Raw genomic sequence first — 16,916 nt, 5'->3', positions numbered from 1 at the left:
CTTTCCCATAATTTCATACTGTGGCTGATCAGCTTTATGCCTCTGTAGTTACTGCAGCTCTGCACATCACACTTGTTCTTTAAAAATAGGAACCAGCACACTTCATCTCCGCTCCTCAATCATCCTCTTACTTCCCAATGTTCTATTAAACAATCTGGTGAGAAACTCCACTGCCATCTCTCCTAAACCCAGTTTCCACCAGCACCCTGTTGGGCAACAGCACCAGTGGCGGTCATTATTAACCCGGGCCTCTACTGGTCTGGTATGGAAATTTGTTTTGTACTCTGCATCTTTATTTTGGCTTGTTTTAAGCTGGATGCCTTTCGTGATGTAACTCTCCTCATTTATCTGGGCTTGGGACTGACACCCAGAGTATACTGGCTGCACATCATATATCATACAAATACAACAATAAAATAATAAATGCAACAAATGGAGTCAAGTGGTGGTGTAATAAGCAACATAATTCATTAGGGCCACATTTTTTTTTCTTTTTTTGGACTTCGAGAATAAAGTCGTAATATTACGAGGAAAAAAAGTCGTAATATTATATTATGACTTTATTCTCATAATATTATGACTTTATTCTCGTAAAATTATGAATTTATTCTCGTAATATTACTTTATTCTCGTAAAATTACGACTTTTTCTTGTAAAATTACTTTATTCTCGAAGTCTTAAAATTAAGACTTTATTCTCATAATATTACTTTATTCTCGAAGTCTAAAAAAAAGAAATTTGGCCCTAAAACGTCGTTGTAATTTTAGCCTGTGTTTTAATTTATTTTTTTTTGCCTTATTTTAGTTTCTTTTAAAATCGTTTCAGTTCATTTTAACGTGTTGTTTAGTTTTAGTAAAATGAAAAGTGTGTCTATTTTTTTTTATTTTTTGGCCAGATTAAAAGCATTACAACATTGCCCCCTGCTGGCCAGAACAGTTAACACCTATTTTCCCACAATGCTGCTGCTGCACCAGCCCGGAAGTGAGTCGTTTATTGACAACATGGCCGCCGAGCTGGTTTTGGATTTGGGTAAAATTCTCGTTTGACAGCCGGCTGCGAAAAAAAATCTGTTTCTCCGCTCGGGAACGCGTAAAGGAGATCGAGTTGAATGAAGGCGCTCGTTATTCCGCAGAATGCTGTCACCGAACTGAGGAGCCGCTCAGAGAGTGAAGCCCGAAATGTCGTTTTTCAAGCGGAAAGGTGAGAAAGCTGCAACGTCAAAAAACAAAACAAACAAAAAAACAGAGCAGAAAAGTGTTTAATATCTAACCGTGTCATATCAGGGTGGAGAATAAAAAAAGAGCAAAAAAAAAAAAAAAAAAACACCAGTTCGTTAAATGTTCTGAGTTGGTCAGTTAGCATTAGCATCTCCCGTTGCGGTTTGGTTCATTTATTTATCGTTAGCATAGCATCCAGTAGTGTTCTATTTACACATATTCTGAGCCCATCCAACCGTAAATGTCACTTTTCTCAGTCAGTCAGTGCAGAGTAGCGAGTTTTCCCAAGCTGCATCAAACCCACTAAAAATAAGCTATGACAATATTTAACAATGAATGGTCTGCCAGGACAAGTTGATTAAATCAGATTTAATCAAACATATTTACAGCAACAAGCTTGGTTCATCTTCCTGGTCTGTCCTGCCGTTATTTTAATAATTGTTGTCCACTGGATTGGTGGGTAGTACTGTTGCCTCATAGTAAGAAGGTCCTGGGATCGCTTCCCGCTTGGTCCTTTCTGTGTGGAGTTTGCATGTTGTCTCCGTGTCTGCGTGGGTTTCCTCCCATAATCAAAACGTGCTTATTTAGGGTCTGCTCCTTTCTCTGCCCCTCACCACGGCAGCGTCTCAACATCTGGACTTGGTCCCCGGGTGCCAGACTGTTGCTGCCCACTGCTTCTTCTGATTCCCTGTATAATGTGGAGTTGTTTCAAGATTGGGGGGATGTGTTTTCTCTGCCTTTTTGTGGCATGAGGCTTAGTAGTAGTAGTCAGCAAAGACATCTGGCATAAAACTTGTGCCGAATCAACATGCTAATCCATATCGGATGGGCAATGCAGAAAGAACTTCCTTACATATAGTCTATGGGCCAAGAAGGTTTTTGGTACCACTTAATAATCTGGTCTGCTTAGTTATGGCATTACAGGGTAGCATATCTCATATATCATAGAATCCAATGGATGTTGACTTTGACTGACCATTACTTTGGAGGCTTAAGCATTCATCACAGTCAAAACTATTCCATTTATTAATCCTGTTAACCAATAATTTGCATCACTATATCAAACCAAAATTGGAGCAACTTTAAATTTGGCCTCTGTACAAACTGAAAATGACCTTTTTGATAATTTATGCTCTTTGTGTCCCATAACTCCATATCATTGAGTCATAGGTAGTCTGAACTACATGTTTTTGGAATCCCTACAACCAGACAAATAATGTGATATACTTTTCAATATGGTTGGAGCATTATGAAGTGTTGACCATGTGTAATCCTTCATTAACCTCTATCTGGTCTACAGCTACCACCCTGCGATGGCCAGTGTACATACATGCATCTTCAACTGTTTATCTGGCATTGGGTCGCGGGGGCAACCTCCAGCAAGAGACCCCAAACTTCCCTTTCCTGGGCCACATTAACCACCTCTGGCTGGGGGATCCCGAGGTGTTCCCAGGCCAATGTGGAGATACAATCTCTCCACCTAGTCCTGAGTCTTCGCCAGAGTCTCCTCCCAGCTGGACGTGCCTGGAACAATTCCCTAGGGAGGCGCCCAGAAGGCATCCCAACCAGATGCCCGAACCACCTCAGCTGACTCCTCTCAACATGAAAGAGCAGTGGCTCTACTCTGAGCCACTTCCTCCTCATGAATGACCAAGCTTCACACCCTCCTGAGGAAACCCATTTCAGTACTTGCGATGTAGTTCATTCAGTCATTTACGAAAGAACTAGGTCGCTGTGAAGATCTTTAACTGTGAAGATCTTTTCACGCATTTCTCATTGTTATCATTTACTGGCACCTCTCTCTCAGTGTGATGACCAACATACATTTTTGTATTTGCCACGAGGCCACTGAGGCAGGATTGTAAATGGTGTTTAATTCCTTTAGGTGGTGCTGATTAGATCAAAGTTGGCTTCGTGCTCATGGATTATTATGTTTACACTTTCACTTTTGCCTCTTTTTGCAGTAAATTGATCAGAATGTATTGAGAATCAAATATATATCTGCTGTGTTTCCTCCAGTATTGTGATTTGTGAATATATTGATTGATAACTGTCAGTAAGTAACTAAATAACTGTCAGTAAGTAACTAAATAACTAATAAAATGTTTACTTCTAGCATTGTCTTCAGATTATTAGGTGGCATGTACAGTAAGGTCCATAGGTATTTAGACAGTGACACAAGTTTCATAGTTTTGTCTTTGTACACTAACACAATGGAGTTGAAATGAAACAAGTTCCCCCATTTCTACAGCCTTTAAGTGATTGGACACACTAAATATCAGGTTTAGTTTTCATTTAAAAAATCATCTCTTTTACAGACAGTTCTCTTTAGATAAGTCAGTGGATGAATAGTGAAAAGTCACTGACTATCTTTAACCTCATTTGCTTCAATCATTTAAAAAATACAAACAGTATGACACTCTGTGGTAAATGTGTCTTGTACAAGGGGCAGGTGAGGGAAGCTACCAAGACCCCCACAGGTCTTGTGTTGTGGTTGTGATTAAACTGCACACTGCACTGTGTGTCTGTTGCACCAGTAGTCACAGCTTAATGGAGGTGTTTCACATATTAAGGATTTATTTAAAAAACAGCCCCTGAAATTTTAGTTACAGTTTGTCAGGATACTCATTGGAGACTCAAGTAGAGATTTGGTCTGTTTTCTTGTATTGAAATCCTTTTCTGTTTAACGTCACTATGACAATACTCGTCTTGCTGTGGTGCAAACATACAATTACACTTCCCATTTTCAACTGCTCATGGGTGTGATCTGCAGAACAGACTGATTATTAGTGATGCCTCCCTGCTTGAAGTTATTCTTTCTTTTTAGTTTGACCCTAAATGTAAAAAACATGTGAAGGCAGAAGTGAGAAGCAGCAATTGTGAAATGATTTCAGTTGGGGCCCACTCATGATTATTCAGGAAGTCAGCAAAGGAGCTTCACTGTCTCATCTGGTCTGTCGTGTTTGAAGCCAAGTTTTTAGATTTTCTCGTCAGGCTGTGAACTGAGACAAACCAGATATGAAACTCCTGAGTCACAAATCAGTGAAAGGATGCTGAGGGTCAGGACAAAAGATTGAAACTCGTATCTGCAAGAACATGAATGAGCATCTTTGTGCCATTAAATGCTGACAGTGTGCACTGTACAAGTTTAACCTCCAACTAGTCACCTCAGCCAGTTGACTTCCTCCCGTTAAACAGTTTCCTGACTCTGTAGCTCTTTTACAAAATCATCTTCACCAGCCTTTCCAGTGATCTTCACTCCACAGAGAAAGTGACGTCTGCTTTGGTGCTTTTTGCTCAAATTGTTATTACACCACTGCTCTCATTTATCTCGTCCACAGCTAAAAGCAAGGAACTTGAGAAATCAGCAGATACAAACATCAACAGAGGTGAGTTCCTGTTTGAGGTTATTGACAAGTTGTGTAACACTGAGATGAGAATTGTGTGCAAGAAGTCTGATAAAACAGAATTGGAATTAGGTAGATAGATAGATAGCTAGTGAGATAGATAGATTTATTGTCATTACAACAAGTGCAACGAAATTTCTTCACACCCAGTCACCTCAGACAAAAATGCAGTTAATCCACAATTATTACAAGTTGAACGTCATAATGGCATGCATCAGAATTAAAACAACCGCACATATACATTTAGTATTGTTTATGTGTGCTAAACTTTAAGACAGTCCATCATCCGAATTGAGGAAATGTGAGTGTGGGGGGGAAGCAGCAGTGTCCTGTGCAGCCACGAGCTCGTGGGAGAGCGCCAGGGTTGGAGGCGGGGGGGGGGGGGGGGGGGGGGTGGTGGTGTGTGCGTCATGTGTGCAGATGAGATGAATTCGTATCAGTCAGATGAGTTTGTATCAGTTTCTGTCAGTGTGTGCATAATGTCTGGAGTTGCCTTGACAACATCAGACTGTAGGGGAGGGCAGAAGATAAGAGGGGCAGCCGAATGGTTCACCAAGGCCGTAGAAATTCTTCTGGAGGAAAACAGCGGGGCATTTTGACCTTCGGAGGCTGATAAGCCTGCCATGTTTAGGGTTGAGCAGAGAAACACATTTGCAGCTCCTCTGACTGACCAATTTATGAGTATTCCCTGGTCTCAGATATCTTCCTTTGCAGGCGTACATTTGCTCCAAGATGTTATCCAACTTACGTCTGAGTTCAAAGGTTAACGCAGTCTGAGAATGTATCGCCTTGCCCAACTCATTAATCATGGAGGACAGGTGAGGGGTTGTGGTTCTGGTAGTAGCCGTCTTGCCAGTTCTCTGGTAGGTCAGGGCAGCACATAAACCAATAAGCACCAGCCCTCCCACAATAAAACCAAATATAAATAAGTCTTCGACATCCTCCACAGAGAGTGGTACCAAGCACGCAACATGCCACTTCTCTCAGGGGTCGAGAACATAGCTCGCAGGGTAGGCTCCATCTGGGCACACAGGGGTCCCCCAGCCCTGATATCCTTGTAGAAAAAATGGTGTCAATAGCGTTCAGAGACCAGCTGATGAATTCCATGGTTAATCCAAATATGATTTGAAGAATTCCCAGTCTGGTGAAGTTGGGACTTTTGAAGGTTGGAGCAGAGATAGAGGAAGAGAGAGGATGAAATAAGAACATGCATTCAAGGTTTCATAAACATTATAGATGCTTTTATCTTTGCTGAGGAAAAATTGTGTATTTAATTAAATAGTTTCTGTGAAACCTGATTGGATGTCACATGAAACTGAAATGATTGAGAGAAGGGCTGTACCAAGCACATGTTAATGTAGTTTTTGAGTGGTCACTTTGAATGGACATCTTACTTAAATCGGTTTTTGCGTAGCTTGGAGAAAAGATTATTTTGGGCTAAAGTTTTTATATTTTAAAGCAAATTTCTGACATAGTAAGATGGAGTGTTTGGAGAGGTACACACTAATGATTTACCTTTGAATAATGAAGGGGAACAATGCTGATGCACGAAGAATTGATGAAAGGAGACATTCCTACCAAAATGACAGAAAACGTCTATGCTTTTTAGACTAGTAAGGATATACACTCACTGGCCACTTTATTAGGTACATGTTGCTAGTACTGGATTGGACCCCCTTTTGTCTTCAGAACTGCCTTAATTCTTTATGACATGGCTTCAGGGTGTTGGAAATGTTCCTCAGAGATGTTGGTCCATACTGACGTGATGGCATCACAAAGTTGCCCCTTCAACCAGTCTGTCCATTCTCCTCTGACATCAACAAGACATTTTTGTCCACACAACTGCTGCTGACTGGATATCTTGTCTTTTTTGGACCATTTTCTATAAACCCTAGAGATGGTTGTGTGTAAAAATCCCAGTAGATCAGCAGTTTCTGAAATACTCAGACCAGCCGGATTGGCACCAACAACCATGCCACGTTCATAGTCACTTAGACCCCATTCTGATGCTTGATTTGAACTTCAGCAGGTCATCTTCACCACGTCTAGATGCCTAAAGAAGCCTATCCTAACGGTTGCTGAATGAAAGGCGCGGTGTGCCCGGCACAGGCCGCCAGTCTATCACAGGGCCACATATAGACATACAGACACACCCCACTCTCACGCACACCTACGGTAAATTTGAAAGTTTCCAATTCACCCAACTTGCACGGCTTTGTAAATTAGTTGAGGCAACAGTGCTAACTACTAAACAGCCGAGAGCCAGCATTGGTACCATAAAATACATTTCATCACAAGAGATTTACTGTCACCATTATATATAATTTATGCAAACAGCTGGCATGGCAGAGCGGTTGAAATCATATTGTGAGCTTGGTCACAAATCTCTAGCCGATGTCACTGTTGAATTAGTGCTTTTGTGTGATTTATAGGAATCTTGCATTTCCTTGTTGTATGTTGGCTGTTGCTGTGTTTAAACAGCGGTAATTTAATGTGACCTAAGTTTTGACTTCTAGCTGCTCAGAGCTGTATGTGTCCTCATGCTTCTCTCCACCCTGAACTGTTCACATGTTTCTCACTGTCATCTACTGGCACGTGTGTGTGTGTGTGTGTGTGTGTGTGTGTGTGTGTGTGTGTGTGTGTGTGTGTGTGTGTGTGTGTGTGTGTGTGTGTGTGTGTGTGTGTGTTTTTAACATTATTCCACTTTTTTTGTCCTCCATCCATACAGTCACACCTCCAGTCAGCTCTCACTCCCCGTCAGCAGGACTGAGCTACCACAGTGCCATCCAGGAAGCTGCCGGGCCCAGCCATGCAGCGATCAGCGCCATCTCTGCCAATATGGACTCCTTTGCCCGTGGTCGGACCGCCATTCTCAAGAAACAGCCGAGCCACATGGAGGCTGCACACTTTGGCGATCTGGGTATGGAGTCTACATTCACTTATATTATAATCACTTACAGTAGCTTCAGAGACTGTTCAGATCTGATACAGTTTTTAAGCCATGGATCGGATTTTTTTTTTTTTTTTTTTTTTTTGATTCAGCAAAAAATAAACAGACAAATGCTACTATGGTCTCCATTTATAAAAATAACTTAATGATCAAAGAAAACAAGTAACTTTTGCCTGTGCTCCTGAATAGTAACAGGGTGTTTAATGTGTTACACAATATTTAAAAACAAAAATACTTAATTGTTACATTAAATTGCAATATAAACAGTATCATTGAACAAAAAAAAAAAACTGCCTTTGTCAAAATCATGTAAAGTAAATAAATAAATCAGAAGAAATGGAGCAAAGCTGGTCTAAGTTTATCACTTCAAATTCTTTTTCAGAAAGATGACGATGTCTGCATTGTTTGGTGAGAGGGGAGCAATAAAAATTGTATTCATAACAGGGCTGTGAAAACTCCGCGGATCTGAGGAATTCCGCAGATTTCATCATGGGGCGGGGGGGGGGTGTTAGTGTTGTACACTGTAATTGTCATCATCACTGACTTTAAAATGTCTATCGCAACACGTTTCTTTTTTTGTGACATCGTGCAAGTTTTATAAGTCCGCGGACACTGATCTGTGTGTTACAGATACAAATCTGTGTTCTCGGATCCGCGGAACTTCGCGGAGGAAAAATGCCACTCAAAGCGTAGCTGTTATGACAGTTGTCGTAAGCGGGACTGGTTGGTTGCTGCGGCGACGCTGTGTGGCTCCTGTAAGATGCTTAAACCTCTTGTAGCATGTGGACATCACAAACGTTTAGAGCTCTCAAGTTTTTAAAAGAAGAATTGTGCAGCATGTCTGTGTCACGGACCGACGTCGGACAGAGAGAAGATAGTGAGAAAGACGGTTAGAAAGAGTTTGACAAGGACAAGAATTCATGGAATTGTCACTGGCTTCATGAACACACCTGAAAGATAAACGGGAAAAGTGAACTGTGATATCAGGAAACACGGTACGACTCGACCCCCTGCAAATTTTCCTCGGATTTCACAATTTTCATTTCACAGCCCTGTTATAACCATTTTAGGATTAATGCATTTGTCCTATCACCACTTATCCGAATTTGCTCGTATCAGTGGTCTTGCTGAGCAGGTGCTCGTTATTTTCTGGAGCTGTGGACTTTCAGCCACCTTGGCTGCGCATGTGCTTTGCTTGGTTCAGTGGGTTCACAGCTGCACAGGGAAGAGCTTATGGGCAATTCATCCTCAACTCTTCTAATTTTTTGAGATTCTTTCCGTTTCTGGATCCAGAAGTGTGCCGAGCCTGCTGTCTAGCGGCGCACAAGGCTGTTTTAGCCCAGATTTAACAGGCTACATGAACGTGCAGCTACATTTCTTCCAGTCACATTGTGATTTCACTGCAGCAGCCTTGACAACAGACACTTCATCCTCAACGTCTTTAAATTTGGCATATTCTACTGTATTTGGATCCAGAGGTACACTGAGTGAGCACCTCGCTGTCTCTAGCGGAACACGATACTGTTTTCGCAACTGAACAATGTGTATGAGCAGCTGCAGCCCCTCCACTCATAGTGTGATTTCACCGCAACCACTTCGAAATTAACACAGTTATAACTTTAAAAACAAGTAACCATGACATAAAATCACAGTTAGCTAAACTTTACAATTAATCTGCTGTTCACATGAATGCCAGACCGTGAGGGGGCAGTCCATATGGTTCAGCTGTGATGTGTTAAGGTACCCTGATACTTGCAAGACTTTGATCCGCACACTTGCATGCACTCTGCACATGCACTGTGCACGTGCCCAAACAAAAATTTCGAAATGTTCAAAATCTCCATCACGCATTAATTACGTGAACTTCACTTGAACGTTGCGCAAACAATTAAAAGACACTGCGTGTGAGTGCAAGTGATTATGTCAGCGCACCGCATCAGAGCGCATTTCATCTGATCGATTATAACGAGATGTTAAATCTATCATAAACATACTTTTACAGCTCCTCATAAGAAGGAAAGAACATACAACTGTTTTACCAAGCCATTACAATATAAACATGACAAATAATTACCGTTTAGATGGTTCCAAATACGTTCTCCACCTTGTTAAGCGGACGAGAGTGAGAGAGAGAAAAAAAGTCCAGCTGAAACGGTTCTCTGTGATTCCGGAAGTGATTAGAGGTGTTTCCAACAGCCAACTCTGACAGAAAATGATTATTCCGCTACAAAATAATTATTCTATATAAGCAGCGTCCAGCAGGGAACACAGCAGGTGGGATCGTCACAACGAAGTGCGTGCAAGTGCACGGATCAAAGTCATGCAAGTGTCACGGCACGTTTACACTACTATTTGAGGCATGTTAATAAGTAAGGATTTTCTTTCGTAGTCATTGTCATTATGTTTGGTAGAAAGATTGTATCTTTTTTATTTGTCTGCTGACAAACTGTTGGGTAATGATGGTTTCCTGCTGTGTTAATCATCAGGGTCGTTTCAGTTGCTTTCACGCCTGCTTGTCAACTCAAAGCAGTCTGGTAATTCTCGTCTGGCCTCTGTTATTAATAATCATTTGCACCTGCAAGTAGCTTTTGAATAAAAACTGCAGTGATGATTTTAATCTATGATTCGGTGACATTTCTGTGAAATTTTCTGTCTACCCAGAATCTTCATAAATAGTCACTTTTCCAGTAAAGACGAGCACAATTGATATGCTTTAGGTCTGCAAAGCCATTTGCAAGCAATCGATTGAACCCTAGACGGAGACTTTTCCAACATATTTAGACAGTAGGAGCTTCTTAAAGTAAAGTGGCAGATTTGGTGTAATGCAAAAGGCAAAAAGGCAGCAGAATGGGGCACCTGGTGTGTTATATCTGGACAGACATTGTATCAGGCTTGGTTGAGAGTGTGTGTTTGTGTGTGTTTTAATGCAGTAACTCAGTAACAACACCTACTTGACACTTCATTCTTCCACCACATTCCACTGGGCATTAGATGAGCTGATTAGAATTCATGGCTGTTTGGTGCATATATTTGCATATTAATCAATCAATCAATCAATTTTTTTATATAGCGCCAAATCACAACAAACAGTTGCCCCAAGGCGCTTTATATTGTAAGGCAAGGCCATACAATAATTATGTAAAACCCCAACGGTCAAAACGACCCCCTGTGAGCAAGCACTTGGCTACAGTGGGAAGGAAAAACTCCCTTTTAACAGGAAGAAACCTCCAGCAGAACCAGGCTCAGGGAGGGGCAGTCTTCTGCTGGGACTGGTTGGGGCTGAGGGAGAGAACCAGGACAAAGACATGCTGTGGAGGGGAGCAGAGATCGATCACTAATGATTAAATGCAGAGTGGTGCATACAGAGCAAAAAGAGAAAGAAACAGTGCATCATGGGAACCCCCCAGCAGTCTACGTCTATAGCAGCATAACTAAGGGATGGTTCAGGGTCACCTGATCCAGCCCTAACTATAAGCTTTAGCAAAAAGGAAAGTTTTAAGCCTAATCTTAAAAGTAGAGAGGGTGTCTGTCTCCCTGATCTGAATTGGGAGCTGGTTCCACAGGAGAGGAGCCTGAAAGCTGAAGGCTCTGCCTCCCATTCTACTCTTACAAACCCTAGGAACTACAAGTAAGCCTGCAGTCTGAGAGCGAAGCGCTCTATTGGGGTGATATGGTACTACGAGGTCCCTAAGATAAGATGGGACCTGATTATTCAAAACCTTATAAGTAAGAAGAAGAATTTTAAATTCTATTCTAGAATTAACAGGAAGCCAATGAAGAGAGGCTAATATGGGTGAGATATGCTCTCTCCTTCTAGTCCCCGTCAGTACTCTAGCTGCAGCATTTTGAATTAACTGAAGGCTTTTTAGGGAACTTTTAGGACAACCTGATAATAATGAATTACAATAGTCCAGCCTAGAGGAAATAAATGCATGAATTAGTTTTTCAGCATCACTCTGAGACAAGACCTTTCCTGACATATCCTGATCAAAAATGACTCCAAGATTTCTCACAGTATTACTAGAGGTCAGGGTAATGCCATCCAGAGTAAGGATCTGGTTAGACACCATGTTTCTAAGATTTGTGGGGCCAAGTACAATAACTTCAGTTTTATCTGAGTTTAAAAGCAGGAAATTAGAGGTCATCCATGTCTTTATGTCTGTAAGACAATCCTGCAGTTTAGCTAATTGGTGTGTGTCCTCTGGCTTCATGGATAGATAAAGCTGGGTATCATCTGCGTAACAATGAAAATTTAAGCAATACCGTCTAATAATACTGCCTAAGGGAAGCATGTATAAAGTGAATAAAATTGGTCCTAGCACAGAACCTTGTGGAACTCCATAATTAACTTTAGTCTGTGAAGAAGATTCCCCATTTACATGAACAAATTGTAATCTATTAGACAAATATGATTCAAACCACCGCAGCGCAGTGCCTTTAATACCTATGGCATGCTCTAATCTCTGTAATAAAATTTTATGGTCAACAGTATCAAAAGCAGCACTGAGGTCTAACAGAACAAGCACAGAGATGAGTCCACTGTCCGAGGCCATAAGAAGATCATTTGTAACCTTCACTAATGCTGTTTCTGTACTATGATGAATTCTAAAACCTGACTGAAACTCTTCAAATAGACCATTCTTCTGCAGATGATCAGTTAGCTGTTTTACAACTACCCTTTCAAGAATTTTTGGGAGAAAAGGAAGGTTGGAGATTGGCCTATAATTAGCTAAGATAGCTGGGTCAAGTGATGGCTTTTATCACTATTAATCGAGTTCCTTAATGATAGGAACTTCATAATCCCAATTTGTGTATGAAACGGTAACACAAATAGGATGACATGCAGTAATATGCTAATGTAGGCGCTAATCATCATAAATCATTCCACCAGCCATAAATCAAAAATAACTGATGACAAACTTTATATTGAGAAGCTCTGAAAATGCATGAACAACATAAAGTAATACCAAAGATAAAATAAATCCAAATTACAAATAAGAAGTCATCAGCAGACTAATCAGAATATGGTAAATAATGGTGTGCACACTAGAAAATGTGCAAGTGAAAAGAGTTTTCATGCAGACAAGACGTCAAAGTGATTAAATTGCTTCTCCAGAACACAATTTCGCAAGTCGCTATCAAGTGCGTGTTACTCATGCGTTGCCTTTACAACACACCGACTCAAACAAACTCCTGCACAACATCAGTCACGTCTCCTGGAGGTGGCGCTTTTGAGTTCATAACAGTGATTCTGTCCAGTCGTGGTTCCCAACCCTGGTCCATGTCTCTCTGCTCTTTCCAAAAAAAAAGCTTATTAGTTGGTTCAGGTACACTCTGCCAGTCAAGAGAAACAGGCATCTGAGTGAGCGAATCAGCTTCTGACAGAGCAGGTAAAGATGGAAAGTGTGGAGGTCAGGGGGTCCCCGAAGACCAGGGTTTGGAACCACTGCTCTGCAAGACACAGACCAGGAGAGTCCTGAAACACACCCACAGCAGGTTTTCTTTCTTTGTTGTCACAACAAATTTTTGTGGATTTCATCACAGAGTTAGACAGGTGCCAAAACAGTAAAATCAGCCCGTGTGTGTCTGCTGTGGAGTGAATTTTGTGTCTTGTGTTAAGCAAAAGGGGAAAAAAAAATCTAAGCCAAAAATACAATTATAAGAACAAAAAGAAACTTACAACTTTGCTTATGGGTCAAATTGTTGCGTAGTCAACAAAAGTTCTGTAGTCAAGTTGAAAATCAAAATCTCTGGCAAATCCAAAAGGTTTTTGCCTTTAAGTTGAACTGGATGTAATGACCATACTGCCCCCTGCCCTCTGGAAGTGGGATAACAAGTACTTCCTGACAGATTTACAGATGGGGCTTGCATCTGTCAACACTTCTGTCGTATCCCTCAGTGCTTTCATAGTATCATATACAACTGGAAAATGCAGTCTACAGCCTCATCACTAAATGACACTAAATCTTACACACTGTAGCTTTAAGAGCTGAAATCTGTAACTTTCAAATAAACCTATAAAGCCAGAAGCCACTCTTTAAGGCACATGGCAGCCCACCTGGAGTTTGCCAAAAGGCTCCAGAAGGACTCTCAGACCAGAGAAACAAAATTCTCTGTTCTGATGAAAGATTGAATTCTGAATGCCAGAAATGTTGGTCCATATTGACATGACATGATAACAGTCACCCATTCAACCAGTCTGAACATTCTCCTCTGACATCAAGGCATTTTCATCCACGTAACTGCCGTTCACTGGATATCTTCTGTTTTTTGCACCATTCTCTGTAAACACTAGAGATGGTTATACGTGAAAATCCCAGTAGATCAGCAGTTTCTGAAATACTCAGACCAGCCCATCTGGCACCAGCAACCTTGCCATGGTCAAAGTCACTTCAGTCCCCTTTATTCCCCATTCTGATGCTCGGTTTGAACTTCAGCAATTCCTCTTCACTTCTAGATACCTAAATGCATTGAGTTACTGCCATGTGATTGGCTGATTAGCTATTTGTCTTAACAAGCAATTGAACAGATGTACCTAATAAAGTGGCCACTTTTCTGTTGCATAGAGCTTCATGGTGGAGTCGACCAGAGAAGGAAAGAGATCAAATATTATATAGGCTCGGGTCTCCACTGTGCCGTCTGACAAACTGAAGGCGAAATTTCTGTTATGGGGTCCAACATTGTTTCCGTCTGAATACTTAATCTGTCCATTAAAATCTGACTTTTTTTCAGTAGTATCATAGATCTTCTGTTGATGTTATTGATATTCCATTATCTAAATACATATGTCCACCTACTTGTATTTAATGAAACAACATGTCAGTGCTTCTGTTTTGTCAAATGTTTATAGTGTACTTTTGATTTTCCAGGTCGTTCCAGTGTGAACTACCAACCAGAAGAGACCCGCTCTCGACTCTCCAAAACAGTAGACCAGGTTCTTCGGGACAATGTGGCCATGCCCTACTATGTCCAGTTCACGGAACTACGGGGTGTCGATCACCTTGTTCGGTTCTGGCTGGAGGCTGAGCGTTTCCGCTCCACCAGCTGGACGCGAGTTCGGGCACACAGCCTCAATTCGGTCAAACACAGCTCATTAGCCGAGCGCGTCCCTGCATCCCCAGATGGGGCAGAGCTCCCGGAGCTTTCCCATCACATTCCCGACGGCGTCACCCTGTGCAACCAGTACAGCAGCAGTGGAAGCCTTACGGTGCAAGCAGACGGATTACGGACAGAATCAGGTTCGAGACCCGGCACCCCGCGGGCAGACACCCCCAACAGACAGACACCTTCAAGGACTGGGGTGCCCTTCAGTCTGCAGCCAAACAGCACCCTGAGAGACCTCTCTGACACACTCATGAAAAGTGAGTCAGCTTGACACAACACAGTTCATATCTCTGTTATTTTAATGAGAAGGAGCCTTTTTCACACAGGCCGTAGAGCGGGTCGTCCGCTAATGCTGGGTTCAATACCCAAATGTGGCTCCGTGTTTGTGCACTCAGAAACAGCTGCCTCTTTTCTTTCAGGTATAGAGAAGGATGCAGTCTACATTTTCACCAAGTACATCTCTCCAGACGCTGCGCAGCCCATCCCCATCACAGAACCCATCAGGAACGGCATCGTCGGTAAACTTAATTATTCTGAGACGCAGCCTCTTTATAGGCTGTTCACCACTAAGTGAAGGAATTCTTTTTCTTTCCTTGAAAATAATTTTTTTTCCACATCCTTTTTCTAAGTACGATAGAGCCGAGCTGGTGTCAAATACTGTGTGCACGGTGCTTAAAATTCACCACATTCGGCATGTGGATTTAGCCAGATCAGTGGTGGGCACAGCTAACCCCAAAATTAGCTTTGATAACAGCTAATCAGCTAACTGAAAAGTTATCTTTTATAAAGCTAAACCGATAAACTACCTAAAAATTTATCAGAAGCTACAAGATAACCATTAACGTCTAGTATTGTCTCCGGTACATTTGCAACTACTAACAAGCTGATTTTGAGTTTTAACACCATGATCGCTTCTGGTAACATCAAAGGTGACAACAGACCCAAACAATGAGTCAACACTTCTGTCTTTGAGCGCCCTGCCCCCTGCTGGAAGCTCCTGTTTACTACATATTTTGCAGTAGAGAAGTAGTTGAGAGGAGCAGCGAATCTCAACTCTCTATTCAGTAGCAGTGTTGCCATGAGGCGGAGGTCTTGGAAAATAAAGCAATGTTGATTTATGGTTTGGTTTATAAATAAAATTAATACTGATAGAATAACTCCATTAATGTCAATTCTGTCATTTGTACAAAGTTAAAATATAACATATAGCTTTTAATGTTGAATAATGCACTAATTCTGAAGTTTTGTAACAAACACAGACAGATGACAAAGTATTATGGGTAAAATGTGCCTCCGCAAACACTGATTGGTTGACTCATTCATTCTATGTAAACCAACACGTTAATATGAGGTGTGTTGGTGTTTACAGATAAATGTGCTTTTGTAAAATATGCCATTTTTTTATTTGTTAAAAAAAGGTATTTTCAAAAAAAAAAAAAAAAAAGCCAAGCTTAGCTGTAATTAGATAACCGTCTGATATAACCGGTGTCAAAATAAATACAACACTGCCAACTACTGAACGCTCAGTACTAGGGCAAATACTGCCATGAACACTACTGGCCAGTAGATGCAGTAGAGACCGTGAAAACTTGCCAAAACAAAATTCCAGATAATCTCTGTCTGCTGCGTTTAAGATGCGTGGAATTTAATAAACGCAAACTGAATTTCAGACATCTTATATATTACTCTGGAGCAAAGATGACAGTGTTTGACATAAGCAAGATGTTAAAGAGCAAACAGGAATCAATTTCAATGATTCCAATTGAAAATAATGGAGGATCAACCTGAGTTGCTTCTGGCATTTTTACATAAAACAAACACAATAACTACATCTATAAACCCAGAAAATATATTCACGAAAGTTTTAGGCACAATATACAAAATTTTTAATGCTGTTGTCCGTGTAGAGCCTGATCAGAGTGTCTCAAATGCATTTCTTCTCTCATGAATGTACTGAGATTACACATAATGCACCTGGACACAGCATGTACACACTAAAACCTTCAAAGTTAGTGCATTACTTTAAAACTAAAACATATATCTGATATTTTCACTTTATAAAACTTCAGATGTGATGTTAATTTAAATAACTTGTCCAAAATTAGTTTGGTTAAAATTTTAACCATAAGTTAAAACTGTATGCCTCTGGATGACTTGGGTGATATTGCCAGCATATCAGTATGGAGTAAAAAGAAATTAGCTTTTTTCTTTTTTGTGACCAGTTCTCCTTTGCCTGCA

General features: G+C 41.1%; 1 protein-coding gene across 2 annotated transcripts in view; it reads left to right on the top strand.

Moving 5' to 3' along the window:
* The first annotated feature begins 961 nt into the window (after nt 1-961).
* akap10 (A kinase (PRKA) anchor protein 10) overlaps nt 962-16,916 on the top strand; it is a 34,805-nt gene continuing 18,850 nt past the window's right edge. For both annotated transcript variants that reach the window (XM_034177790.1, XM_034177789.1), the window contains exons 1-5: nt 962-1,200; nt 4,559-4,606; nt 7,353-7,544; nt 14,444-14,935; nt 15,098-15,196. In XM_034177790.1, the coding sequence (XP_034033681.1) occupies nt 1,179-1,200; nt 4,559-4,606; nt 7,353-7,544; nt 14,444-14,935; nt 15,098-15,196 (853 nt within the window). In that variant the 5' untranslated portion in view covers nt 962-1,178. The remainder of the gene's footprint in view (nt 1,201-4,558; nt 4,607-7,352; nt 7,545-14,443; nt 14,936-15,097; nt 15,197-16,916) is intronic.

The sequence above is a fragment of the Thalassophryne amazonica genome, chromosome 9 (assembly GCF_902500255.1).
Source record: "Thalassophryne amazonica chromosome 9, fThaAma1.1, whole genome shotgun sequence".
In the NCBI taxonomy this organism is placed as follows: domain Eukaryota; kingdom Metazoa; phylum Chordata; class Actinopteri; order Batrachoidiformes; family Batrachoididae; genus Thalassophryne; species Thalassophryne amazonica.
This window is presented reverse-complemented; position numbering and strand designations above follow the sequence as displayed.